The sequence below is a fragment of the Lampetra fluviatilis genome, chromosome 14 (genome assembly GCF_964198595.1).
Source record: "Lampetra fluviatilis chromosome 14, kcLamFluv1.1, whole genome shotgun sequence".
Lineage (NCBI taxonomy): Eukaryota > Metazoa > Chordata > Hyperoartia > Petromyzontiformes > Petromyzontidae > Lampetra > Lampetra fluviatilis.
Window position 1 is genome coordinate 7,151,426 of NC_136288.1, and position 27,781 is coordinate 7,179,206.

At 40.6% G+C, this 27,781-nt stretch overlaps 1 protein-coding gene across 3 annotated transcripts; it reads right to left on the bottom strand.

The window, feature by feature from the left end:
• On the bottom strand, positions 1–27,781 carry LOC144935841 (uncharacterized). 3 transcript variants are annotated; one of them, XM_078862648.1, is made up of 17 exons: positions 27,358–27,781; positions 25,982–26,101; positions 24,834–25,497; positions 23,100–23,245; positions 21,123–21,358; positions 20,476–20,637; positions 18,820–19,036; positions 16,865–17,030; positions 14,952–15,111; positions 13,557–13,673; positions 10,937–11,050; positions 10,566–10,680; positions 8,982–9,222; positions 8,701–8,842; positions 8,460–8,549; positions 4,281–4,476; positions 1–2,335 (listed from the first exon to the last, which is right to left on the bottom strand). In XM_078862648.1, the coding sequence occupies exons 1-17, from the start codon at positions 27,674–27,676 to the stop codon at positions 831–833; spliced, it is 4,710 nt and encodes a 1,569-aa protein (XP_078718774.1). In that variant the 5' UTR covers positions 27,677–27,781; the 3' UTR covers positions 1–830. The 3 variants fall into 3 exon arrangements, with proteins under 3 accessions (XP_078718774.1, XP_078718773.1, XP_078718775.1); XM_078862647.1 differs by having other exon boundaries at positions 2–2,335; positions 18,820–19,039; positions 27,358–27,780; XM_078862649.1 differs by lacking the exon at positions 25,982–26,101 and having other exon boundaries at positions 2–2,335; positions 18,820–19,039; positions 27,358–27,780.

The following is a 27,781-nucleotide window of genomic DNA, read 5'->3' on the forward strand; positions in this document are numbered from 1 at the left end:
GAAAGTGATAACACAGTACATAAAAATGGCAAAACTTTAACGTATACCTTATAACCTGAAGTCATCTAAATTAAGCTATTATTAATACAAATAATCTCTCTTATATGCTATAGGTTGGCTTAATATTTTTGTTCAATCATTGCCAACAGTTTTAAAGCTGAACTTTAACAACAGTGATACGACTTGAATTTACATGTGATGCGTGGATGATTCCTAGATGAGTAGGGAGAACACAAAAACAACTCTAATTTTAAAATTCTAATTATATATATTTAAAAAATCACATTCAATTTGTCACAAGCAATTCAGAATTAAGAAAATACAGAAACATGTTTTTTTAATAAACATATTTTACAAACAAAACATCAGTTAACATGTGTGTGACATGGTTCTTCAACATCCAATAAGTTTGAATTTCACAAAACAACCTGCAAAAGCAATAACAAAGATAATGTATTGAATTACCGATGTTTATAACAAAACTTTTTGAGGCCGGCAAACTCCTGATGAAAAATTGGTAATAGATTTGCTTATCAAAAGTGTCAACGAACACCATAAAATAATTGTACAGCTCAGAACACGTGAAAGATCATACTGAATTGTATGTACAACAAATACAGCCTGTGGTGCGAGTCATCAAAAACATTTCAAGTCCAACTATATTCTCATCAAATAACGCATTTCTTGATAGCCTGCTGCGACCGATGCCCGCTCGACTTGAGATGCATCAGTCAGCATAACAGCAAGACTTCAAAACAGTGTCCTGGTCTCAAGTGAGTTTTTTCTCCCCCCCCCCATTGGGTCAGCGCACAGGTTATCGGTCGGTCACTTCAGTGTCTGGACCTATCCCTGTCTCGACTCCTCCCCGCGTCTCGGCTGTCGTAGTCCCTGCCCCGGTTCCACGACCGTTCTCGGTTACTCCGGCTTCTCTCACTGGAGCTTCTTTCCCAGTCTCTGTCTCTGTCACGCTCCCTCTCTCGGCCCCAGTCTTTGTCGCTGCCGCTGCTACCGTCCCACCCCCGGCGCCGGTCTCGCTCATCGCTCCAGCCGCGCTGGCGCTCGCGATCACGGTCCCAGCGCTGCTCCGTGTGCCCCCCCTTGGCCCGAGCGTTCTTTTGCTCGTGCCGATCACGGTCTTCGACGCCCCTGTCGCCGCTGTTGACGCTTGACCGCCGGTGGCTCCCTTGCTGTGACCGCGACTCGCTTGAATCGCGGCGTGACCGGTGCTCTCTTTCCTTGGACGAGTTCCTGTGGGAGTTTCCCGAACCGGAGGGCTCTGAAGGTTTGTCAGCACCAGACCGCTTCTCACTCTGGCTCAAGTTCGACGGTTGTTTCGAGTCTCTCCAATCCCTTTTTGGATCCGCGTCATGTCTACTAGCCAAGAGGTGCGAGCTTTGCAGACTCGGTGCCACACCTTTGCCCTTGACTTCAGTTGGAACTTCGTTTGCAGGCTCATATCGCTGGTCTGAGACAGCGTCACTCGAGCTGTGAGAAGCCACGGCACTTGGCTCGGCTTTGTTCAGCAGCTGCGGTTGCTTAGCGAGCCCCGACTGCCGTGGGTCCCTGCTTTTATTCACCTGGACGGACAAACTCTCCACATTCTCCGCAGCGTTAGGCGGGAGAGGCAGTGGCGGCATTTGTCGAAGACTCGCCTCCTGTTCCTCGAGCTTCCGCTTCTCCTCAGCAATCTGTCTCTTGAGGTTATCCAGAATTGTCTGTTGTTCCGAGAGACTGACATTCGCCGGTGGAACAATGGTATCAAGAAAGGTGTCCATGGACATGTCAGGAGGCTTGTCTCGTACTGACAGCATGCCTGAGCTTTGGCCAAAACGCCGGGTGTTGTCTGTAAAAAGTGTTTCATCTTCAGGGTCATAAGCTTCATCATCATCGGTGTTATGCTCTTCTTCGACAGTTTCACCCAAATTTGCAAAATTCTGGACAATTGGGTCAACATTATTTTCTGGAACATACGGTGGTGGAGACGGAGGCAGTGGTAGAGAATTTGTAGTGTAATCGCTTGTCCCATAGAATCCTGTCGTCGTTGCAGAATACATCGATATCAGTGGTGATATGCCATCTTCAACAAATGAGGAGTTGCTTGGTTCTTCTGAATACTTAGTTGATCTTCCGATGCTATCATTCTCTGGAATGGAGTGGTGGTATTCATTTTCAAAAGAGCTCACTTGCTTCTGCTTATCATCGGGACTGTTCAGAATCGTGTGCTCTTTGTCATAAAGAATTGGTGCGTCAAAGGGATGCTCGCCTGGCAGCCTCCGTTTTGATCTCTGCCGCACCACCAGCCCAAGAAGCATGTTCGGTCGCGTCTGCTCCAATCCTGAAGACGAACGAATTTCAGAAGATACGTATGTTAGGAAAACAACGATTCCTTGTTAATGCACGAAAACCTCATTGATTCAAGACTTTTTTTTTTTTACAGAATAGTCTTTTTTTGTGTGTGAGAGGTTAAGTTAAGAACTTGGACAACACCTATGCAGGTGCAATTATACTAATAAAAATCCACATGTGACAAAACCCATTTGACATACTTTCATCTCTTGACCATCTATTAATCCAATAACCTGGCAGTCCCATAGCACTTGACAATTAATCTTTGTATGATCCACCAACCCCATCTCCAAGGTGCTGGATTCTACGCAGGTGATATTACGTCTGGTCCATCTAAAACTCGATTACAGATATATACATACATTGCATTGACAATCAATGATCGAAAGCTTCACCTATCTTTCATAATAGTGTGCATTATAATTGTAACAGATATCCTTAATATGATGGGACATTCCATTAAAGAATCAATGACAATGAACTGATTGCTTTTACATTGTCAAACTAATATATGGTGGAGTGGATCGGTGACACAGTTATTAGTAAACTGCGCTTAAACTGAGTTGCCCTGAGTTCAATTCCAAACCATGGCTAACGTCAGCGGTGATATCTAAACCGGTTTTGGGCCACCAACCCACACTTACCAGTGTGAAGAATGTTAAAACCAAAATGTGCCACAAAAAGGGCTTGGCAAGGCCTTTCCCCAGCAGTGGACTCACAAAGGGGCTGTCAATGTAAATTTCATATGGTTGACTTCATAACCAATGTTCTACAAAAAAATATAATCAAGCAATTGCTACCACTGCCAATTCTGTATCTACACTAAAGTAGACCACGGTTAGGTACGTAACAAATTATGGGTCTTTTTGAGTGACATTGTCAGGTTTATGTCCGTAGTTTTAATGCAAACTGTACGTACGTTATTAATCATCATATTAACTACATTGGCCACACCTGCGAGTCATGCTGGTATTTTACAATGCTGACCAATGCAAATAAAAATGCACACTGCCAGGTATGACATATGGATCAATAAAATTGTCACTTTACAAAACACAATAGATCACAGCCTGAAAGCCATGCAGACGAGGATGACAAGATGCATCAAATAAAATCGTTTGACAGACGGGTTTTGAATTCATATCTAAGAGTATACATATATAAAAAGACATTAGGAAAAATATGCTTGATAAAGACACTTTGCTGTGAGAGGCAATGTCCTTTGAAAAAGGATACTGATGGTGTGGCACAGTGGGAGGATGCTCAAAAGTATAACCCAGGGGTCGGCAACCCGTGGCTCCAAGGCTGCATGTGGCTCTAAGGACGGACTGCTTCGTGACTTCATTTAAGGACCGTCTTGCATTCACATGCATTGTTGCCCTTGACAAGAGTTTTTTACCGATTAAAAAAAATTCTGTTATTGTTGTTGCCGACCCCTGGTATCACCAAAAGGAGAGATATAAGGCAGGGTCACATATCGACATCAAATCAACTGCATCTGCACAAGAATACTATGGAGAAGAAAAGTTTGATGATGATGATTATAGACGTATGAAAATGGTCAATACAGGCAGTAATTTTAAATGCTAGAAGTAATATGATAAGTAATAAATGGTAATCCAAATCATACAGATAATTCCATTTCTCCCCAAAAAAAAGAATTATGAAAAAAAATTCAAGAGGGTCTTGAATGTAGGACTCCATGAAAATGTCTGGGTATTTTAAATGGAAATACTCCAGGACAATGCTTATTCTATCTCCATGAAAAGGTATCCACCCCCTTTCTCTGCTGCCACCAAGTGGACATATCACATCTACCGCATATTTCACACTGCATAATGAAACTTGCACGATCTACTAACCCCACCTGCACGGAGCTGGATTGCAAGCATGCGTCGTCACATTAACACATCGAACATTGACCGTCATCTCACCTGGGCCGTCCAAAGGCAGCAGGTTCTCTGGCACATCGTCATATGCTCCCAAAGGGATGAGGTACATGTCCTTCACATACTGGCAGTTGTTGGCGACAACGCCAAAGCGGTTGCGGCTGCTGAAGTAGGAGAAGAGTGACACGTAGCCCACTTTCTCCTCCTCCGTGGCTGGGTAAAAGCGAAGCAAGCAGATCTCCTGGCAAAAACAAAGAACGGACAAAATTGAAACTAACTCCTAAATATTCTTGGTTCTTTCGGTAAAGTCATGTAAATTTTATTTGTTTTATTTTATTATTTCCCTTCTACGTGACTTTAATGAAAGAACCAAGAATATGAATCCCTGCAGTCACGAAAGCTTTAAATCAAAATCTAACTCCTAAATGTTTGACAATATACGTGACAGGATTAAGTGCTGAATTCCCAGAATTCTGCTGCACTATTAAGACACAATACAACCTTGCAAATGACTAATGAGAAGTTTAATATTCTGCATGTGTAATACACAATGATTCTAATTTTGGCATAAAGAATGTGTAGTCGAAGTTACAATTACAAAAAGCTACATATTGATTGCAGACAGGAATAAAAAAAATGTAATCTAATAGTTTGAAGTTGTAATGTATTACATTTGGTATTATACACCCACTTAAAAGGAATGAGAGCGAAACACATTTTGGCATCAAGCAGGTCAAGTGAACTTGGGCGGGTCATTCACCCATCAGTGGACATACAAAAGGGCTGAAAAACCGGCTATGCACAGAAAAACCAGAAGATAAATATCCAACTATATATTCCAACAATGTGAGACAATGGATATGTGATGTACAATGAATATACGAGATGAAATGTATTTGACAAAGGGTCTCGCAATGTGAAAAGACACTTCCTCAAGAAATAAAATAAGTTGACTATAACTACATTATGTTGTGCCAAGCAAGGAATATTTTGATCAATCCGATACTAAATATTGATTCTGAAGGCAGATTACATCAATGCCAATGCTGACAAGGCTAAATGTATGCATGCTTCAGATTCTGAAAGCCAATGACATTTAGGTCAAAGCTAAGAAGGCTACATATTCATGCATGCATGTGACAAGCATGATATATTAACACTTTTGTTCTGTAAACACGTTCCTTCGGAGTGGGCAGGTAGGAACTTGGTTGGACAGCGCATTCGTGCACGACAGACAAATATGCAAGAGACAGACAAATAATCCCTGGTGGGCAGTGTGGAACCTGTTGTTCCTACCTGTATAAAAGATAACTTGACTTGAGGTAGCCAGGCAGCCAGCCAGGTAGCCAGCCCCCTTAACAATTGACCCCTCCCCCTTGATTAGGCCCCTCCCCTTACCCCCCCTCCTTTAGGCCCCTCCTCTGACCCCCCCTCCCTCAGGCCTCTCCCGTGACTCCCCCCCCATATCCTTAGGCCCCTCCCCTGACCCTCCTCCCTTCGGCACCTCCCCTCTCCATACCCGACAGTAGGTCTCCACCAATCAAAGAGCTGTTTATAGTATATATATTTATGCAGGACAGACAATCAGACAGACAAAAAATCTCCGGTGGGCAGTGTGGAACATTGTTCCTACCTGTAAAACACCCATTTATATCAGTATGCTCTTACATGGCCTCAACAATTAAATAATTTACTCTTTGACACGTGACAGGCAGTGTATTATCATTCAAGAAAAATGTGTCCAAAAGATTGAAGTAAAATAAACCCCACTTAATGAGAGAAAATACCACGCTGAAACTTTCACCACATGAAAAAATAGGTCTGGTAGTTCTGCAACCAGGAAACTGCCTGCCAAGGCATATTTTTACTCTTCATGATTGTGGTGGGTTGCCCCCCCCCCTAGCCCACGGAATTTGGTGGGAGGGCTTATTCGCATGTTGCTTGACAATCCAATTTTAGGAGTGGAGTGATGGAAAGGTGCCATTGCTGCTTCATTTTATCAAGACACAAGCCCCACCCATACCCATGGGCCAACCATCAGGCTAAGATTGATGAAACACACACCTGTGTAGGTATGTGCATGTACCTGTGCACATGTGGTGCTCATCTAAATAGGTGGTCGTGAATCAGCAGTAGAAATTATACATTCTCATGGCAGGGGCCAGTCTCCCCACGAGACCCACCACTGCTGTTGATGTGGTTTTTTGCTGCTGCTGCTGGTAATGAGGCTGTTAATGTTGCTGCTGTGTGTGTGCACTTGCGTGAAAATGCATGTTGGTCTTTGCGAGTGTATGGGGAGCTGTGCACTGCAAAAAAACCTTGTGACCCGAATTGTTAGTGGTGAGTGATATCCTTAATGGTCCTGGCACTCCCTTAGGATGACTCAGCCTTAAATTAATATTTGGTGCATTTGTAAACATTAGGATTGGGGATTAAAATGGATTTGGCCATGGTGCTCGCCAGACCACCACCTTGTGTGCCATTTCACTCTTCACATCTCTTCGCTCTCCTTAAACCTGACCAGAGAGGCGCCATGTTCTACAGAGAATGTCCCAAGATTTGCTGATCGTCCTCAGAACCAGGATTGTCTTGGCCAAGTGGTGTTTGTTCATGGCTGCTCCTATCATCTGGAGCTTTCTCCACATGCGAATCATTCAAACTCCCCCTACCTTCAGAATTGGGCTGAAAGGCGCCACACTTGTTCAGACCGTCATACAAATAATAAATAAGTTATGCTCTGGGCCGCCAAGTCTGCGCTCAAACAATGTCCGTTTCGTGAAATTTGTGCGCGTAACAAACCGTTACATTTTCATTATGTGCTCGCAAAAAGCTGCTACCCCAAACAGTCTATGCAGGCTATGTATGTGTGTACGTCTGTGTATGCATGTATTGAGTGTATGGAATAAACACACTAGAGATAGGCAGACCAGAGATAGGGACAATTTCAGTTTATATCCTGCCCAGAATCTCAATCCACCGTCCCACGAGTGTGATGGCAAAATTGTTGCGTTTCCCTCTACACAGGATATGTGTATAGCATACATTAATTGCACCAGATGCGCCGCAATAACCACTCTTCTGCCACTGTTGTGGGGGGGGGGCATCTACGGCTGTTGCATGACCATGTGCACTCCACTTGTTGCCAGAGGGGGTGTGGGATGTAGCTCGGTAGAGGTAATAATTAGAGCTCATAAACAGAAAATGGTGGAATGAGGCTATACTATAATGCAAACCTGAGTCTGCGGAGCGAAGGTCTAGTAAGGTTCATATGAATGTTGCCCGATATTTCATCAGTAATAGAAATCATGTTTTAAAAAATAAAAGCTGTATTGGAAGCACAACATTTCTGATGTAGTATCGTAATGTACTATATTTACTCAGGAGTCTCAAATCTAAATATTCGTTCTCAGAGGAGTCTTGAAATGGGTAGGGATTTAAGGAATGTTTTTACTTGTCAGAAAATGAAGCACCGAGAGATAATCCATGCAAGGGGAGATAATAACCAAAAGTCCCCCATATCCTGGTAACTTTACAGCCCAGGGGTTTTTGGCACCAAACACAAATCTGTGATCGATAAACCCTTACCATGAAAACAGTATATTACAGGAATGTGCCTACTATGGAAATATTTTCTATTATGACGACCAATTAATCTGGCATCTCTCTTGTAAGACTAAATGTTTTCATGGTTTCAACTTTAGCCACGTCTTTACTTCATTGAAAGTTTGCCTTATTTTGGGCATTTAATAATTTATTGCATTTGGTATTCCCACCATTCTTGAAACACAAGACAGACGGGCACAGTCTGCCAGGAGGGGTGATGTTGCACGTGTGGCTTCATCCATTAGTAATTTGCAAGTATTTTTTTATGGTATACACTTGTTCGAATAACTTATTGGGATCTTTAACATCCACGGTGAAGCAGACGGCGTCTATTTAACGGTTAAAACACCCGCAGTGTTTCCATGTACATATGAAGCATGAGAAGCACTCTGCGGCAGTGTTTCTCTTGCAATTGAATTAGCCCATCATTCCTCTGGGTAAAAAAGGAAACATATCGGTGGGAAGTCAACAGTCGGCATGCTATGGAGAAATCAAGCCGTCATGGAAATTTGGGATTTTGGTCACACAAGGAAATTATCACTGCCCCATTTATTGTTTTTTATAAGCATTGTGAAATACTTTGCCTTTTGACTTGAAAAATAAATCATGAAAATGGATTACCTTAGTCACTGTAGCCTTTACTTTTTCAAGGTAATCCCAGACGACCTTTGGGGCTATCCTGCCACCAACTTCAATTGTGTCCGGAAGGTCCTAAAAATATATATTATGTAATAAGAATCCTTACCAGAATAAAAATGACTTCATTGCTGTAACAATATTTGATATGATATAGACAAAAGCAAATGCATTCCACATATTGTATTTTAATGGTTTTTGTCTCCATACATGAGCCGACAGTTACCTCTGCCATGTGGTCACAAGATCCGGACACTGCAAACACCTTTGTGGCAAACTTGGCCACATTCTGCATGTTGACAAAGCCCTTCCAGATGTCATCCAAGAAGGAATAGGCCCTGCAATCACCTGCTGACTGCTCTGCCGACCTATCAAATGTACACATTTTTAAACGCAAATATAATCCAGTGGCTCTGCAACGGCTCTTAATTTATTTACAATGAGCATATGTAGTGTGTTTTTCAGGTACATATACGCCTGTTGTAATCGTGCTCCCATGCAATGTACCTGACAGCTAGAACAGACACTGGGGACTTGGTTTGCTGTTCCTCCAGGTTGGCATTCACGCTTGATGAAGCAGACACACTAACTGCTGACTTGGCGGTTCCAGCATCTGCTTTAGATGGACCAGGTGCAGTCACAGCGGCTGATTCAAACTCTGCGGCAGCTTTCTTAGTTGCCAGTATAACAGATGTGGCGACTTTCACTTTTTTGGCTGACGGTTCCTCAACAGGCGGTGCTACTTTACCTGTAGAAGGGAAGGAAAGACATTCCAATTCATGTACTTATGCTTTACTTTTCTTTAAATTTACTTCGTACAAGATGTATGTACTTCCAACTTTAATGTTTACTGCTTTCAGACACATCTCAGGTTAAAATCTGTTCAGTTGTATTATATCCCGTTTTACTTCACCAACCCTCCTTAAGAATATCACTGTAGATTTAGCTGACTGTTCGTGTGAAAATGCTACGTAAACAAAGCTGTGAATTTGTATTTATTATTAAGTGCTGCGTGCTGATGGTCTCAAACTGGGCATCAGTGACAGCACACTAAAAAAGGCCATCATTATAAAATTGTCTTTTAGATTAACTTAATAACTTAGAAACAAACAGCCACTGAAGGGCCTAAGCATACACCATATTTGGTGTGCGAAACCATACCGAGTGGCCTAACTTAAATAAGAAAATGTAATGCTACAGTGTTTCTATAACCCTGTACTTACATTTTTATAAATGATTCAAATATATATTTACACAAAATGTGATCACTGTCACGCACCAACATACTTAAATTGTATCTTAACATACAATTTAAATGTACATTCACTATGGGAACCTCATGTGAGACTAGGCTCTAAGGAAAGCTGTCTCGGGTGTGGACCAATCAACTTCAAGGACAGTGCACATTATCAGTTATGTTCTTTTGTTTGTATTATGACTGCAGGTATTGCGGTCTATGCAAACATGACTCCTTGTAAAAAGGTGTCAGTTTTGTTGCCAGATAGAAGGGTAAAAAACCAATTATCATAAATGTACATTATTATACAAATATACATTGTGACTATTAATCATGGTTTCATGAGGTGGCCGGGTGGCTCAAAGGCCAGGGTGCTGAGCTGGCATCGTTGAGACCCTGGGTTCAAATCTAGGCAGGCGTTTGTGATTAAAATTGATTTAGTATAGAGAGCTGAAATTCTTAGTGCGGTCATCTAAGACTGCACAAAAAACCCATCACATTAACATTGGTTCCGCCCTTAATTTGCCTAAATTCCAGGACTGATAATAAAAAAAAATGATTGGAATGTCACGCAACAGACATCATTCATCTGCTGAGCAAGTGAGAAATCCTGCCCTCTATGTGTGGACCAAAGGTAACTAGACAGTATCTCAGAAGTAGCTCTGTGATATCCACTTCAATGGTCTGTTCTTTGACACAAAGGGTTGCATTGCTCTGCAGATATCCAATTTGATTTTACATCTTATGATATGATGCCGATAGCACAATCTCGATACGTTTGAGGGTAAAAAAATATATAGAAATTAAACATTTTTGGAGGTCACATGTAAACCACAAATACACTGAGAACTTACCTGTGCATATTTTACAATTAAGGTCAAAAAGGTGAAGTTTATGCTGCTCAGTGGTATCAACATGCACTTTTGTTTCAGTTTCTTCAGTCAGTGTGGATTCGCTGTCAGTAGACTCCTGTAAAATAAAGTCAATGTATAAGCCACTTTGTTTTGCTTTTATTCCATCGGCACATTTTTAAGGGGCATTTAAATGTGTTCAATCGCCACCATAGCTAAATGTACATAATCAATTATATGCCGTATGAAGGCTACCTTTACTCTGAATTAAAACAGTAACATAGCGCTATACTTATTTAAATAAGGAATTCATTTAAATGCAAATCCTCAGTTTACACAAATTACACCTATGCTTGTGGGATATTGAGAATGACCTCAACAGCAGTTTGCAGAGTAGATTCCTCTATTTCAATTTCTCCCTTGTGAGTTATCTTGGTAATTGGTCTTCTCTCGATTTCTCTTTGCTCCTTTTCAATCATTTCTAGTGTCTGCATACACACAACAAGAAAAAACATAATTCATGTAAAAATAATGCTTACCACTAAGCTTCCAGTTCCAAATCCTTTGCAAATTTCCAATGGTTACATTAGCAACAACTGTACTGTTGATGTAGTCACACTTCTACTTTTGCAATAAAAATTGCATGTATTGCATTACCCAAATTACCTTTTGAATTGGAAAAGACAATACCACCCCTGCTGAAGGCTTACAGCTAGTTGGGACAATTAATGCTGGTGACTGCCCAAAATCGTCAGGGCACAAAACAGAAGTGTGACCAACACCACAGCCCATTTTCCTCGATTCCCTCGGAGGAGCAGTCAAAAATCACCCTCGGTACTAATTTAGAGCTCTGTCAAACTATGCAAGGCCCAGGACAGGTCTAGAGAAAATTTGCTTCCCATGTGTATCTTTAGGAACATAACGCAATGTCACCGATTGCTGAGCAGCATGCAAACCACTGTGACGCTCTTCACACAAACACACAAGCCTCCATCACCATCGGCTAAAACTTGCCTGAGATATTATTTTGGAAAAAAGTATGTATGTTTCTGACGATTATTCCTCAGTTTGATGTAGTTGCCCACATAGATCGAGGTGAAATCGATTCAAGTAAAGAACTATGACTAAGTTTATCCCTCATGCAACTCCGTGGGATATTTTAAATCAAGGGATTATTTCACTAATTGTAAACAGAGCAATGTCACTCGGCTACATAGCATCGTTTTTTTTAAAGAGCTTGTGTTACGTTTCAGCTAGGAGTGTTTATCCATCACAGTCCAAAGGGTGGTTGTTTTGTCTACGAGAGTAGCCTTTTCCTTGTGAAATGTAATGCATGGATGTACACTACCCCCAAGCAAGCAAACACAACTGCATGATTCATGTATACTGTAAAGGACGGCATGATTTTCGATTATTTGCCTGCAACAAAACACTGCTGGAGGGTTCAAACCAGCAAATGTTGCACTGCAAAAGATGGGCACACTACTCTAAAGCTACCGAGTCACCTCTACTGTGTTTGGAATGGATATCGTGTGCACAAAGAGCAGCTGTCTCTTTCAACATGAAGCCAAAAGACCAAAAGTCACAAAGAAGACTACAGCCCATCAAAAAACACCCTCGAGATAACCTTCTATAAGCAATGTTTCACATTTCGTTAATGTGTCCTCAGCTTAACACAAGGTATACAAAATCATTAATAGATTTCCAGCCTTCACTTTCATAAGGAACCATTAACACCAGCTCATGTATGGAATAACTTTTTCAATGTTATTGTTATGCAAGAATGGGTTCTGTCACTTTATCAACGAAAATAAGGAAGTCTGTTTATGATCGGGTGTGTAATATCACAATCTATTATGTAGCAATGTAGTAAGGTTTAACATTATCAATCCTCATTGACTTCACATATTAGTCCCGATAAATGTGTTACCTATTTTGCGTGGTTTGTTTAGAAGACACAACTCACAATCGTAAGGTTATAAGTTGAAATCCCAACTCAGAGGGCCAACTTAACCCTTGGAATTTTTTCATAAACAATCTTAATATTCCTAATTTACCTTCTCTAACATGTGCTTTAAGGCCATACTACTGAATTACCTCTGCCAACATTCAAAATGCTAATATGCTACAGTATGTCTGATGCTCCATATATGGATTATTTGCATGCGTGTGATATGATTTTTTTACTTAATATTTTATTTGTATTTAAACATGAATTATTTATCGTATGTTGATGAATATTTAAGTTTTTCTCTTGTATATTCCCTCACTGCAATGTCCTGTAAATGACACGACTGCTGACGGTCTTGGGCTGTGGATGTACTTGAAAAAGCGCTGCTTATCTAAATATGCATTTTTTGTCCGTGAAAAAATACAAATATGAAACTTAGTATTAAGTCCTCTTCATATTTAATATGTATCCCAAGCATACCTTTATTATAACACTGTTTAATAGCAAACATCCCAATAGTATACCAGATTAATTGATTGGTGTGATGACGGTGGTTTGTGCACTGTTCCATTCCTAACCACTACTAACATCGGTAGTGAATGTCTTGGACTCCCTTCACCGACCAACAATGAGCAATATGAAGTTTGGTCAATCAAACCCCACAATCAAGATCGAGTAGGGGAGGTCTTGATCCATCAAATTATCAAATGACTGAAAATTACATTACGACTTAAACTGGGGACACAATGTTAGATTATTTGCCCTATGTCATCGCGGAGAAAGAAATAGAAGCAGCATACCAAAACTCTCCTGATGGCCAAATATCAAGTTTCAAGTTCAAGCAAATATGTCCCAACAAAGTAAATTACATACACCTATTTAACATGAGTTTTCACGGCAAACAGTTGAAGTCGCTCAATTAAACTTGAGATTAGTACACTTCGATGAATGCCTATTGCTTTCAAAGTGGCTTCAGCAATGTAGCCGTCAACGTGAAAGTTCACAAAAGAGCATTTTGAAGGTTGATCATGGAATAGACTTACATGTTTGTTCTCTCTTTCACGCCACTCAGCCAATTCCTTGGAAGCGAGCTCCTCAGGGCTCATTCTAACCAGCTTGTGTGGTGGGATCTCACGTCTTAAAACCCGACGGAACAAGCCCTACAAAAAAAAACACAATATTAACATTATGCACACAATTTCCATCAAATAATTAATCTCCAATATTTATTCTGAACTCAAATTACTATCTGTAAATATTATAACTTTAAACTAACCCTTGAGGAAATCAAAACCTCAGGACAAATAAGTCTTCAAGACAATAAAACATTATTCTGTGCACATCAACATGCTGTTTCCATGTAAAGACTCCTGCTGAATTGTGACTCACAATCACAAGGATGCGAGTACAAATCCAACTGGGTGTTCGGTCAGCCGTTCAGAACCCCTATGATTAATAGCATGAGTGCAACTTTATGAAATGTTATCCTAGAAAGATCTGTTCCAACCCTTAGAATTATAAACGTCCACCACAGACTTGGAATCACTAATACGGTTGAGTACTGCCCAAGTCTCAATTAAGCAGCATAATGACAATTATCAGAGTTCACGCAATGTTTGTTTTGTAATCAGTAGGGTGGGATCGAGGCAGGCAGGGGGAGGAGTAGGGCTGAACGATTTGGGGAAAATATCTAATCGCGATTTTTCTGGCAGACATTGCAATTGCGATTTGATTTGCGATAAAAAAAATTAAGTCACGCTTCAGTTCAATATTCACTGTGTAATAGATTTAAAACATGTGATGGAGCATTACCACATGATACCATCAAAATATGAACTGCTCTATACATTATAATGCAAGGATGAAAACTTAAAAGATATAAATTGCTTCCAACATGTATTTATTACAACTTTTAATTGAAAAAAGCAATTGTAAAGTTAAATAAATAAAGTTATAATAATACTAAATTAAACAATTCCAATAGGAAAGTAATAGGACTTTTCAAATCGCAATAAATCGCAGCCTTTGCGATTTGCTAATCGCATTGTTTCAAATTGCGATTTCGATTTGAAATCGATTAATCGTTCAGCCCGAGGGAGGAGGCGTCAAAGGTGAAAGCTGATGAGACTCAGTAGATACTTTTTGTGGGAGTTAAGTTGTTCGGAAGAGGTTACTCTTCAACTTTGCCTTTGCATAATTTCACTTACAGTGTCCATTCTCATGGCAAGCAATTCAATGAATTTGTGTAAGTGTGAATGCAGGCGCATCAGCTCATCTGACACCGCTCCTAGGTTATATCATTACTAAAACAAAGCCTTGTCAATATGTATCGATTAATACAAATGTTTTAACACAAAGCTGATGGCACATTAACATATTGTGGGCTCTGCAAAAATAGACAGGCAACAGTGTTCATGATGATGCATGCGTAAACATACGTGATTTCGTGCGTCCTTCAGGTTAAACATGAGACTCCGATACTTGTTCTTATATTTACTGTCTGTATCTTGAAACTGGGCATAAAGCTCTTTCTCAATTTCATCCGCCACTTTTAATGCTTCATCTTCTGAAATTTTCAGACTCTTTGTGTCTTTCATCCTAGTCAAAAAAAGCAGAGGTGATAATACTGACTAGCCCAGATGGTGCTGTGGTTAGTGAGAAAAACTCACAATCATTCGAGGCTCACTCGGAGGCAGTTTAGTCCAGCACCCCTTCAGGGTTCATGAACAATTAATTAATACTCAATCTTAGAGATAAGGGATTGATCACTCCCCAAAGACACTAGGATGCAAGGTGGCCAGGAGATGGTATTATGGCTAAAAGGATTAATGAACCCATTTGTGTGGACCTTTCAGTGTTACCATGTTACATACATGGGCTTTTTTTCTTGGTGCTCGGGATTCCTCTGAAATGCGAAACAATGTTTCAAAGGAACTGGCCAAACATACCAATGCACGACTCTCTCGAAAATGAAATGGTACGATCGGTAAACCCTTTCATGGACACACAAGTGACATTACAGCAGGGCAACAAATATCTGAAGTGTTTAAAAACCAACACAGGCACTGGCTGTGTGCTACTGAAGCTGGAATAAATTTTCCTAGAATGGCAAATGTCAATAGCAGAAGGAGACAGTAGGAGGTGAAGTGCAGTGAGGGTCAGTGAGGAAGGTGAGACAAAGGTGGTGTCATGCTGCACACCACAATCGATCAGAAGGAGGGGGTGGGCTAGTGGCTGTTAAGACATCTGTGCTGTGCTTGAGTTTTGGTAAATATTTGGCAGATAATAAATACAAGAAATAACAAACAATTTGGACACTAATTAACTCAAGAATCAATAAATTCTGGCAAGCTTTTTTTACTTATTTGCATTGTTTCTCTTGTGGCTATATAATTTGTACCATGTACTTACCCCATGAGACAAAAGTATAACATTGGCTTATAATGTGCATGAATCGTACATTTATTCTCAAATTATTGATTCAATGCGTGTATGTTGAGCACGGGAATTAATGAGTCGAAGCATTGCTACATGCCTTGTAAATAGTAAATATGTAATTTTGACTTAAAACTTTCGTGACTGCAGGAATTCATATTCTTGGTTCTTTCGGTAAAGTCACGTAGATTTTTTTTTTTTAAATGCTTTTTTTTTTCTATCTACGTGACTTTACCGAAAGAACCAAGAATATAAATATGTAATGTTGGACACACATTCAGGACACATTAAGTGGTTTACACAACATTTACTGCTGTACTAACACCAGGCCCTCATTTTGTACTGTTTAAAGTCCATGCTCAAAAATACAAATGTATGCACAAATTCAAACTGTCTGCAGATCTCAATAGGTGCAGACTCGTCACTATCTAACATGTTGAGATATTGATAATATGAATTTACAATCCCCTACCATAGAAATGTGGAGTTTCCACTACTGGCTCTGAACCTCACCCCATGATCATATGAATGGGAAAACTTTTTGATGTTATTTTTTAAAGGAAAGCCTCAATGAATCCCAAAACTATTTTAGAAAGATCATGTTTGAGATATTTGGTCAACTTCCACTATAAATAGTTTTACTTTTACATCTGTGCAAAAAAAAGTATCAGGATGAAACCCAAAATATAGGACACTGAAATTAAGACAAATGTCATTGACCTACTTAATTGACTGCCATCTAGTGGCCACCTCATATCCATGAAGGCTTTGGGTTATCACAGTTCAGGATGTGCAGCACACATCCCCAAAGCAATGGATTAGGAGAATGTGCCATCGTGATGGTCCCATATAAATTGTGATGAATATAGCGCCCATAAGAACCCTACACAAAATCAAACGATTGTTCTTGTTTTACCTTTTTGCAAAGATGTCTCCGAGTGAACGGCGCACGTTGCTCCGGATGAGCTTGTCATTGGGAGCAGGTGTGGGTGTTTCTGATTTTCTCTTTAACTCTGGCTTCTTATCTTTGGTCACCGTGTCTTTTTTGTTGTTCATGGTGGAATCTGTTTTTTGCTTATTGGCTGAAAAACAAATAAAAGATTGCATTAAGAGCAGTGCTATAAACAACAATATTTACTGATGAGGCTTCCCTAAAATTTTAAGATAAAAATTCATACAGATATATCCTCATTATTATTTTCAGGGGAGCCTCACTGAGACTCAAACGTTTTTGAGGAAGAACCCACATTTAAATCTTTGGCTCGTGATTATTTCGAAGTGCTTTACATGCTGGAGGAAACCGATTGTACTGAGAGAAAACAAAGCCTAGAAAGGAGATAGCGCATAAAACTCTGCACAGACCACACAAACACATTTACTCTACGAGCATGACTTAGCCACCTTGCAGCCCAGAGGGACTGTGTTTCTCATAACACATGATAATATCTAAGTGTTTCACCAACACTTTCCCATAACCATTCGTTTCCAGGACTGACAAATCACATCCTTACTCGAAAATACAACAATTTAAATAGCTTATGGAGTAGGAAAGGTTGCAATTATGCATTTAAAAGGATAATCTTGTTCAAAAATCCTATCGCCATGCTTCATAAAAAAAACCTAAATGCTGTAAAAATGTGTAGGTAGCTGCTGTGAGAGAAGGGGATCGAAAGTTTGAATCAGTTATTCTATCTCACAAGAAGCCTACAAGATATTACCAACTAGTTACAAGTCCAACAAAATATGACCCATGGGCTGAACACAGTTTGCCTTACAGTGTTGTATCACTGCACCAGACCATGACAGAACACATCTGTCTCTTGCTAGAAATATAAAATGTCTGGTGCTTGCATGTCTTGTAATCAGTTTAACGACCGCTATTCTAAGCTCACGTTCTGTTAATAGCACTGTATATAACCTGATTGTTGTTGAAAACAACAGGAAGTGGCTTGGTGAGGGTATATTTTAAGATTCCTAATTCAGCATAACATTTGACTTAGTTTCACCACCAAACTAAACAGCCTGAACCAACAAAACCAAGTATTTGGAAATGACAGGGATTTGCAATCATGAGACAGCCCCAGTTAACTATGGTTCTAAGCCTGGTTGCATGCTAAATGGTACTAGGGCAGTTTATGCTATCTCTGCTCAGAAGGCTAACATATATCAGTCTGACAGCAAGAGGCAACTTCTTGTTTTGGAACAACAATGCATTCCAAATAATTTAAAAAGAGAAACTAATTGGAGATGTGTGTTATATTACTCCAAGATCAGTAAAATTGGTACCAATTGGTAAGTGCCATTTGTTGAAAAATCAACAGTGATTGTGCTGTACACTGGTCCCTATTCAAGCAATGTGAAATCTTCAGCACTGGCTCAGGGATACTACTTCAATGGCTCCTGCCAAATGTTCAGAATTGTATACAAATTATTTTAGTTGGTCTTGAAACTAATAGGGTTTTTCCTCTTTTCTGTGGCAACAAAATTGACACCTTTTGCAAGGAAATATGTTAACATTAACCACAATACTTGCAGTCAAATGCAAATAAAAAACAATACTCTGATAATTTATGCATTTTCCTTGAAATTGATTGGTCCACACCCGAGACAGCTTTTCTTAGAGCCTCGTCTCATATGGTGTTCGACCAGATGACGCCAAAAGGCGCACAGTTCAAAGACAATGCACTATCAGAGCAATGAGAGCTCGGGGTAAGCATCTACATCATGAGGCCTCCTTTGCCAATACCAAAATATACTAATAGTTGGTCTTGTTAAAAATGCAATGAGCTTGTCCTTTACAGCTAATCAGGCCACCTCTACAAAAAAACCTTTACAAACACCTGCCTGTTCATGCTAGTGTGTAGACGTTACCTGTATTGTAAAATGTTGATGAGGGAATGTTGGCTTTTGATCCCAGCTGAGCGTTGGTTGCAGGCTGTGGCTGCTTCACAAGGCTTCCAAGCTTAGGCACATGGATCACATTGGCTTTGATAAGCACCACCCTATTGCTGCGCTCAAACACCACCACAGGCTTATCGCCTGAGTTCCTTCGCAAAGCAGGGTTGGCATCGAGCCTTGTGCCAGGAGCCTGCTGTTACGCACAACACAAATTAGGACCCAATTCAACTACAGTACAACAACTCATGGCGATGATAAAGTGCATTGTCCAAGACTTAGGCATGTGTTAAATGTTACTGCCACATGCAATAAATAGGAATTTCTGAGCTTTCCACTCATTTTGAGGAAAGTCCAGCATAGCCATGTTCAGCCATATTCACTTCAAAAAGTGTTTTGCATGTGGAAGGAATTCCCGAAGAAAGCCCACACGTATGAGAAGACAACACTCAAACGTTTACATATATGGATTTAAAGAAGCCATTTCCTTTCATACCATTTTATGGCCACCTCAAAATGCAGTAGGTATTAGAGTTTCACAAATCAGAAAAATCCACAAACCCTCGTCTTTAAACCTGTTTGATTACTGGTATGCCTCAGTCACCATGCCCAGTAGTGGCCATAGAGGAAGGTGATGAACACCTAAAAAAACAGAGGCTGTGACCTTGAGACGTGTTGCTACAACTGGACTGGCAATCGGAGGGTGTTGCAGTGGGTCCTACACCACCAAATATCCAAAACAAATAATTTGCCACCTAGGTTCACTTTCCTTCACAGTCTAATGACTGGTATGGTGGCCCACTTTACAGCTCCACTGGCCACCCCATCCAGAGGGGAGGTGGAGCCAGACGTGCACCACAAGATAATTTTGGTAAAAATTAGTATGGGAGAGACTTCACGCCAAACAAGCAAAGGCTGCAGATGATCTGCCTCCTGCCTGCGGTTGTTTGATGCTTATACTTATAGCGCTGTGGAAGCGAGGGATGGTGGACCAGGTAAATGTTGAGCAACTTCCTTCCCATGGGCATCCAGGGGCAATACCCTCGCTTGCCAGTAGAACGCAGTAGAGCAAAGTGTGGCGTGATATCTTGTTCTTTCTGTATGGGACAAGATGTTGCTCCCTCACATGTGGGCTTTCTCCGGGTGCTCTGGTTTCCTCCCACGTGTATAAACAACCACGCTGCAGAGTAATTGTTCATGGCAGCTCACCACGCCTGGCAGCCTTTCAGCTGTTCTGTGGCTCCTCAGCGATTGTGAGATGCAATGTGCATGAACAATGCTATACAAAACAAATACTTTGCTTAATTTTAGACTAGAACTGTGGATGGTAGAATTTGGCATGAATACGAAATATTTTCACCGTGTATATCAGGGGTAACTGTCAGCTTCATGAAAAAAAAAACAGTTTCTATTAAAATACCAATGAAGTTATTTTATCAAGATCTTTCAACATTTGCATTTGTCTTTATATATAATAATTATTTATAAAACAATAACATTAAAAACAGAAGATGAAATGTAGATTATTAATCTATGCTTGCACATCCTTTTCTATGTCAAAACCTAAAAACTAAATTGCATCTTCCGCAGTTTACAACCATTCAAATTTTAAAATTTTAAAAGTATACTGACCACAGATAAGCTGGAATCTCCTGTGATGCTGGGTAGAGGTGCAGGTTTGGCTTGAACTTTCTGGAGGGTCTGCATGGTGTGAGCTGCATGTCGCAGGATGCAGTCATTGCTACAGTACACAGAGCCTGGAGCTGCCATATTTGTACACCCTGTACCAGCACACTGCACAAGACAAATATCCTCAATTAGCCTTCAAGGTTGTAGGGGTAACTGCTGTTAGTAAACACCTTTGAACACAAGCAAAAACACCACACCCAGCCACCTTTGTCTCCCCACAACTAACATGTTTCCGTTACCTTGCAATGCATCCTGTATTTTCAGCCCAAACTTAAGTGACTGCCGAATTTAATGATCAAAAGTAATTTCCACTAAGTTAAAATGTATCTATGCTCAATCAATCAACTGGGCAGCAATGATCTCTTTTGGCAGCCCTGCGCCAGGGGTGGAACACTCATTCTCAGTGTGAACCAGTCTCTCCACAGGGTAACACCACTGCTGCCTTCTCAAATAAATTGTACTCAGTTAATTAACCCTCAAGTGATGATGGGCCGAGTCAATCCCCGACCAGGATAATGACTTGTAGCCTTCCGTTTGCAGGTCACATGCTCTTACCACGGCACCATAGGGTCTGACGACTGTGCAATTACCCTGTTTAATATCCTCTTCTTCTTCTTTGTGATGTCAGACACAATCTTCGCTTTCTCAATCTTGCCCTTGATGTTGCCTTGCTGTGTGTTTGTTGGCATGGGTCCGTCGCTCATGCCATGCAAGGCCGCTTGGGCAGGCGTCCCTTTCCCTGGCATGGCCCCGGCATCCGCCTCGGACAAGGTAGTGCTGCTCTCGGCTTTCGCTCCAAGTTGCACGTCCTGATCAGCCCCGCCGGCTGAGAACAAAGTGCCGCAGAGACAATAACCTCGTGCCACATTGTTTCCAGTTATTAACTGACTGCTGCTATTTTTATAAGAAACTACATGTCATCTTACGATGCACAATCAATTAACTGGAAACAATAATAGGCACGAGTTCAGAATGACTAACTTACTGCGACCGTAATCTTACAGTTACCCAGTGAAGCCTCATTGAGTCTTCAAGACTCTGTTTCAGCACGGTCCTACTTGGGAGGGTAGAACCATTCCTTTCTGAATGTTTTATCTTGTAGTCATACAATAGGCAGCCCAAAGAAACCAAAGGCATGAGCGGTGAACGATGAAATCCCCAAAAGAAGTATCTAAAAGCCGCTTGCCATACTGGCTCCTACAGCCACCTCACTTACCCGCAGGTGGGAGTCTCACGCAAATCATGGCTCATCCACGTATGATCCATCAACCCAACCTCCAAGTCACATTATTACAGGTGTGCAACACCAAACCCGGCACTTATACCAGTTTTTTTTTTACTATATTAATCACTAAATAATTTTGCACTTAAAGCTTCTTTTGCTTTTGTAGTCACATGTGTGACCTGGTAGTTTAGCAAATTCCTGCATCACTGAATGATGCTATACTTATGAACGCACTTTTGTTACATTTCACGTTTCATTATAATTTATCATGTGCGCTTTACGAAAACTTTGTGACTCAGTTTATTTCCATTATTTATAATTGGGTGAGACGCCACTGGGACAATATGTCGTTTTTGCAAGGGAGACCTGGAGGAAATACAAGCAAACAGGGGACAAATTTGGTGTATAAAAAAATAATTAACATAAACACAAAATATAGTTTAAAAATAGGGTAGCTATGTTTTTGCAGACGTAAACTAAAACTGAAAAATTCGAAAATCAGGCTAAATGAAATATATTACATTGTAATAAACACTAACATTTAAATATTTTTTAAAAATCATATAAACTGTGCTAAAAATGTATAACCACGTAAATGTGAATGATTATTAAACGAAACAAAATAATCGTATGGACTTGTTTTCTCTCACATTGTAAAAGCGAAATGAACATACACGCCTCTAATTAAGTGCTTTTAAGTAGGTTGAGTGGATCACAGACCACCGAGTGCTGTGAGGTAGCACGAATACAGAAGGGCAGCAGGGGGATAATACTCAATGCCTAACATTGAGTCTACTACGCGTGGATGTTAATCACATACTGTGTTTTCATGCCACTCGAACCATACTTATTGATTGCCCAAATATCCCAATGCAGGACCTCCCTAGGAGTGCTTAAGAATAAGTGAGCCTTCCTTGGTTAAGGATTTTTTTTGTTCTTAACGCATTAAAAAGCAGAGTGGTAAGTTCATTATTTAGTACGGAGAGCTGAACATGCGAAGGACATTATGGAAAGTACAACATTTGTTACCAGTCAAGGAACACATGTGATTGAGGTGTTCCTGGATACCAGACTATAATATATTATTGCTCGACTCACAGTTGGAAGGTGAATTAACATTTGTGCTGGGTTCACTCAACATCACAATTGAGCTGACACAATGAGTACCATTTTGTGGAAGGTCAATACTGGTCATCCTCTAAAGTCTGGCTTCTGCAATAGCAATATGGAATTTACACCACAAGGCTGCCAAAGGGAATGATTACTGACCCACGTGATTTCCTCTGGCAGACACTTTGACATCAGGCATTTGCCTATGATCCATGCAACCAAGAGGAATTACCTTGTTTGGATTCATCTTCTTTGGAGCTGCAGTTTGGACAAATGTAATCTTCGCCATTGCGTTCCATCTGCCGCCCACGGGAAACTGTGATTCCAACGCAATCACCATGAAACCAGTCCTCACATCGGTCGCAACAAATCATAAACCTGTCGGAAACAAGTACCATTCCACCATAAAACAAGTGCCTGCACTCAGAAATAATTCCCAAAATAGTTTTCTTTTGTACTCAGTCTTTCAATGTCATAAAGCATTGCAAGTGCCACACATCTGCCTGCCCGCCGTACCTTTCTTCATTACTGACAACTTGCAGCTCAGCACAAGGCAGATGCCTGCGCAGCGAGACTCACGACCTCCTCTTGATACCAAGATCCAGAAAGGTCATGTCTATGCGCCGCTTCTGGGTGGTAGTCCCAACAGTCTGGAACGCTATCCCTCTGTACATTTGCAGCATCACCTCAATCGTCTCCTTCAAGAGAGACACTTAAAAACTCACCTCTATAACCACGCTTTCGAGCGACTCTGAGCTTGTCTCCGCGCCTCTAAGTTGTGGCCGTTACATCCGCAAATTTGCGCGCTTTATAACTTGCATTATTATTATTCAAATAAATGTCGACCTTGAAAGTTTTGAAGTTGGGGAATTAAAGAAAGTGGCACACCAAACACACCACACAAACGGACGTGGTGCCACATGCCTATAACTATTACTTTGGAGGCGATGTTGGTGAATCACACCAATATAATCACAGACTGTTAAAACTCAATTTGTTGGAGTGTGAGGATGCAAGAATATGGCAGCACAGTAAGTGGAATTTTCACTCTTCGGTCCAGATTTGTATCCCCTTAGATGTGCTGGAATTCTCCAAATACTAATATTTCCTCCAAAAAGAACACAAATTCCAGATTAAAATTATTTGCTACATGTGTGTCAATCGGTACCCTGGACACCCTTGCAAACAATGTTGTATCGCAAGGGATTTTCCCGATGAATATTTTTAACAAATAACAAAAATATTTCAATAAAAAGAAATTCACCGAACAACCAAATTCTGAAAAAGTCTTAACTTAGTTGAAGCTTTTCTAGATAGGGACCTATGCTTATTATTCAGGATATGCCACTTTCTATAAAAACATATTTTCCTTCTTAGATTGCATTCCAGATTGGTTAATCACAATTAATGACTTATTAATGAAGTATCCAAATAACCACGTGACACATTTGTACATTGTTCCCAACTTCCATTTCTTATTACATCCTTCCTCCATTTAACAGTAGCTAACACTTTGGAGATAAATACTCAACTGTCCTCTTTATCATCTCGCTCGGTGTTCTACTCAGCCCATCAACTCTCCGTGGTTGATAAAAAATAAGTGCCACTTTCCGGGAGCTCAACAGTGGTTGTTTTACGGAGAGACTTGCATCCATCCTGATAATTTGTAATTTCAACCACTGGCTCAGGGCAGCCTGCAGAGATTAATACCTCTCCTTTGCTTATTTGAGCATGGATCCACTAACTTTATTAATGACTGCAATAAAATAGAATTAGAGAAAATAACGCCGAATTACTGTAAGTTTCAATAAGCAGTAGAGCATGCACATTTACGTGCAGTGTAATTGGGATAGGGAGGGAAACATTCCAGTCTCATATCTTCCAAACATGTGATATAGAAACCAATCAATGTCAAGAGGGGCTGGGTCTGTGAAGTAAATCAACTGCAAATGTGTTTAGCATTCACCTGTTATTATATGGCTGTCGACAGATGCACCAAAGTTTGTTGGGGTCATTCTCACTGTCACTCTCATCAGAAAGGGCTGATGACATTGTTTCAGTCAGGTCCGTGCTGCTCTCTTCTTCGAACTTCTGTGATCTCATCCTGCCCGCTTTAGCATTTCCAGACTTGGCATTATGATCTTTCGGACCATCTTTCTTGACTGCGGGAAGCAGGTTGTCTGGTACAAACAGGGGTGGCTCCTCAATGCTCATTGTTTTGCGCTTTGCAACCAACTTGCTCTTTGCCGATTCAGCTTCAGACTGTTTCAGGAATGAACTTTTCCCCGCAGACTTTTGCTCACCATCCTGCGATGAGCCTGAACGCACCTGCCTGGTTTTAGGAGTTGCATGCTCTGGGTATTCCTCTCCATCATCATTGTGTGACGAATGGCTTTTTGACACATCATTGCCCTTCCCACCCGAGGGTTTTGCGTTGGTGCAGGCACTGGCACAAGAGTCTGATTTTGAAGCATACTTGGTGGAGGCACCTTGCTCTGTCAACTGCTGCTGTTTTCGGGTTTGTCTTGGTTTACGTCGCAAACTTTCCTGTTCACTCTCTCCAGGTGGCTGCTCTGCACTATTGGTCACTGTTTTAGGCCTCTTTTCTTCAGCTCCACCTCCACTTGCTCCTGTGTTGGAAACACATTCAAGAATCAAGAAAATGGCATCTCAGTCAAAACATTTTCATTTATTCTTAGATATGTATATACTGTGGAGACAAAGTCGTTTCCTGCTCATGGGAAACATAGGAGAGACTCACCTCCTACTTGTCAACTTGAGCCAGTGGTGAAAATTACACAATCATATGGCGAGGGCCACTCTCTCAAACAACTACTGCTGACTTCTCAGAAAGTGACAATGATCCCAGAGCGAGTGGCAAGTTGATTGACCAGATTTGAACTAGTCACCTTTCACTTTAAAGATGAAACCTATAAACACCCAACCTATATACAGTACACTATATGCTGAGACTAGCTCGCAGCAATGTGAAATTTCCACCACTGGTTCAGGGCCATCAACGGAGATGAATACCACCCAACACTCGTTTATACATGGAAGGACTTTTGGCTATGATATACACACACAAGCAACACATTTCAAATGAATACAAACCTGTTTTTTGTCTTTCTGCATTTGAAAGGTTAGTGAATTCAGATCCCATTACATCCTCTATAATCGGTAAGCTTCCATCCTTTAAAAGGCTCTCTACCATGGCATCATCCAGTCCCAGCCCTGTAAAAACACACATTTTCAATCAAAAAATACTGAATACCTTGAATTGCTATTGCGCTAATATGGTTGGTTTTTAATACCAGATTATATTTTCACTTGACAATGCATGTGAAAAAGGGTCAAAATAATATTAAGTGGATAAAGCAGCTGCTTTATATTCTGCACATGTTAATATACCCTTAGGAAACCTACGTACTGGTTGAATAAATTGTGCTGCTAGTTATTTAATTAAAATATTTTAAAATATATGTTGCTATGCACGGTGCGAAAGTAAAAAAGTACATAAATTTCACATAAACAATTCATCATGAGCCATTTTAAAATGGTGATGTCAAACAACAAATGAAATTGACACCAATATTAAAAAATGACTGCAGAGTAATAATTTATGGTATTTGTAAGTAATCATAGTGTAATTACCTTGGTTTAAGAGTTACAGCTGATTTTATAGAACTGCTTTATAGTTACACGTCATTCTTGAAGTGATAGTTACAATTATTAATATTTTTGTGGTGTATTGTTAGTATATGTTGGCGTGTTTCTGAGTATGAGAGTTCTTGTTCTGTTGGTCTTACAGTTTTTATACGATAAGTGCTTTGAGATTCTTGTTTGAAAAATTGTTCACTTGTGCAAAATATATGGTAATTGAATGCTAATTTCTATTTCAGTAATCAACACCGGAATCAAGATTCAATAGTCAATGGTTGCAGCCCTAATTGTTATTAAAAGAAAAATATGTAAACCATGCATTTACATAATCGCCAACATTTAGGGCAATTAAGAAAAACTTCAACTATTTTTGTTGAAGACACTTGATGTTACTTTTAAGTACTGATATACAATCCAGGTACAGTAATGCAATACATTCGATTAAGCCTACTAGTTTCCATCATGTGCCAGAAAGGTTGAACAACAGAGCATTATCAAAATAACCAATACATTTCTCATTACCAATGAATGAAACATACCAAACTGAATAACACAATGTCACTGAAAACCAAAAAAAATTTCTAAAGAAAAATCAAAACAGCACTCCAAAATTACAAGCCAAGTTTAATTATTTGTATTTCTGCAGAATATTCCAAGCCACAACGCTTCTATTTGAGATAAATTATCCAGGGTCAGACAAATCTTTGGCTTCATTAAGAAGATTATTTCACTCGCATCCATTGTGAAAGTAAACCTCAAAACAATAGAACAATTGATCCGGGTGGAAAGGAAACTCAATTCATTGCAAACTTTGGCCTTCAACTGACCTTCTCCCTCGGCGGAAGCCAGCGAGAAGCTGTCGCGCAGGTTCTCGTGATACTTGAGATGGTACGGAGTGCTTGCCGCCGTGAACATGGGGTCCTTGTCGCTCAGCATTTTGGTGTATGTTTCAATAGACTCGAAGGAGTCCCCCGGCGGCTGAGAGAACGTCCCACAGCCTTCCTCCACCGGCACGAGCTCGATGGCTACGGGCGGCTCCTCCTCCTCCTCCTCCGCGGGAACGAGCTGGATCTCCACGGGCACCAGCTCCACATCCAGTGGCACCAGCTCCACCTCCATCTGATCGCAGCTCAGCAATGGGTCCATCTGCGTGCCTTCTTTGCCTTGCTCCCCCTGCAATTGGATTTGTTTGAATGTAAGTTGTAATTAAATCAGGAGATAATCTCAATGGAAGCTGACAATGACAAAAAG

Bases quoted from the DNA above. Each gene is read 5' to 3' on its own strand.
- LOC144935841 (XM_078862647.1), bottom strand. From the start codon at position 27,676: ATGGACCCATTGCTGAGCTGCGATCAGATGGAGGTGGAGCTGGTGCCA. The intron at 26,102-27,357 runs GTCAGTTGAAGG...GTGTTTTTACAG, and splicing joins GGCTTCCGCCGAGGGAGAAG to GGCTGGGACTGGATGATGCC. The intron at 9,223-10,565 runs GTAAGTTCTCAG...TCCCTTCTACAG, and splicing joins TAATTGTAAAATATGCACAG to GTAAAGTAGCACCGCCTGTT.